At 71.7% G+C, this 958-nt stretch overlaps 1 protein-coding gene across 1 annotated transcript in view; it reads right to left on the reverse strand.

Moving 5' to 3' along the window:
• Positions 1–346: 346 nt before the first annotated feature.
• The window catches only part of TANGO6 (transport and golgi organization 6 homolog), a 38,124-nt gene continuing 37,512 nt past the window's right edge, over positions 347–958 (reverse strand). The window contains exon 17 of the mRNA XM_085305754.1: positions 347–597. Within this exon, the coding sequence (XP_085161880.1) occupies positions 421–597 (177 nt within the window). The 3' untranslated portion in view covers positions 347–420. The remainder of the gene's footprint in view (positions 598–958) is intronic.

Consider the following 958-nt stretch of genomic DNA (forward strand, 5'->3'; position numbering starts at 1 on the left):
CGCCGGGCCGCTTCCCCCGGCCCCCTCGGCCGCCCCCGGCCTGGGCTGCGGGTCCCACCTGGCAGGGGCTCGGCTCGAGCTGCCACTTGCAGGACGCTCCTCGCCCACCACCAGCAGCTCTCGGGGAGGGGGCCCGGCGGGGCTGCAGGGGCCTCTCCCCGCGCCCCCTCTCCGAGCCGGGCACCCTCGCCCAGCCCTGGCTCGGGGGCCGATGCCCCAATTCACCCCCAGCCCCGGAGCTTTTGCCCCTCGCCCAGCACCCACCGCTGCCCCCTGCACGAGGGACCCGGCCGGCACCCAGCGCGGCTCCCAAGGAGACGCGCACACACGCACGTGCACACACACCGCTGGGAAGTTTTTCCTTTTATTCTGGCCTCGGCCGCGCAGACGGAGCAGCAGCGGCCGCGGCGCTGAGCGCTGCTAGGGCAGCACCACGATCCTCTTCTGCAGGCGCTGCGGGGGGAAGAGCTGCCTCCTCACGGCCTCGTCCAGCTCCTCCAGCGCCAGCTGGGCGTGCAGCACGGCGGCGCYGTCGGGCTCCGCCGCCGCCACGTGCTTCAGCAGCCGGTACAGGTCCCGCAGCACGTCCCGCAGCACCTGCGGCGAGGCTGCCGTCAGCCCCGTGGCCGGCACAGCCCAAGAGGCCGCGAGCCCCAGCCCCCTCCCGTGACTCAGTTTCCCCCGTTCACAGCAGTACAGTTAATGCAAGAGGCTCTTTGCACCCCACACTGCCGAGCGCCGGCTCCCTGAGTGCCCCAGCTCCAGGCACGTGTCCTGGGAACATGGGGAGAGCAGTTCTGGGTGCATCCTGGGGCCGCGGAGAGATCAGCTCCGGGTGCACACCAAAGACACAGGGAGATCAGCTCCAGCTGCGTCCCGGAGACACGGGAAGATTGGCTCCGGGTGCACCCCAGGGACAAGGGGCGACCAGCTCCAGGGCTGGGGCGTGAAACAGGAA

The sequence above is a fragment of the Rhea americana genome, unplaced genomic scaffold, assembly GCF_003343005.1.
Source record: "Rhea americana isolate MKP2758 unplaced genomic scaffold, rheAme1 scaffold_226, whole genome shotgun sequence".
NCBI lineage: Eukaryota > Metazoa > Chordata > Aves > Rheiformes > Rheidae > Rhea > Rhea americana.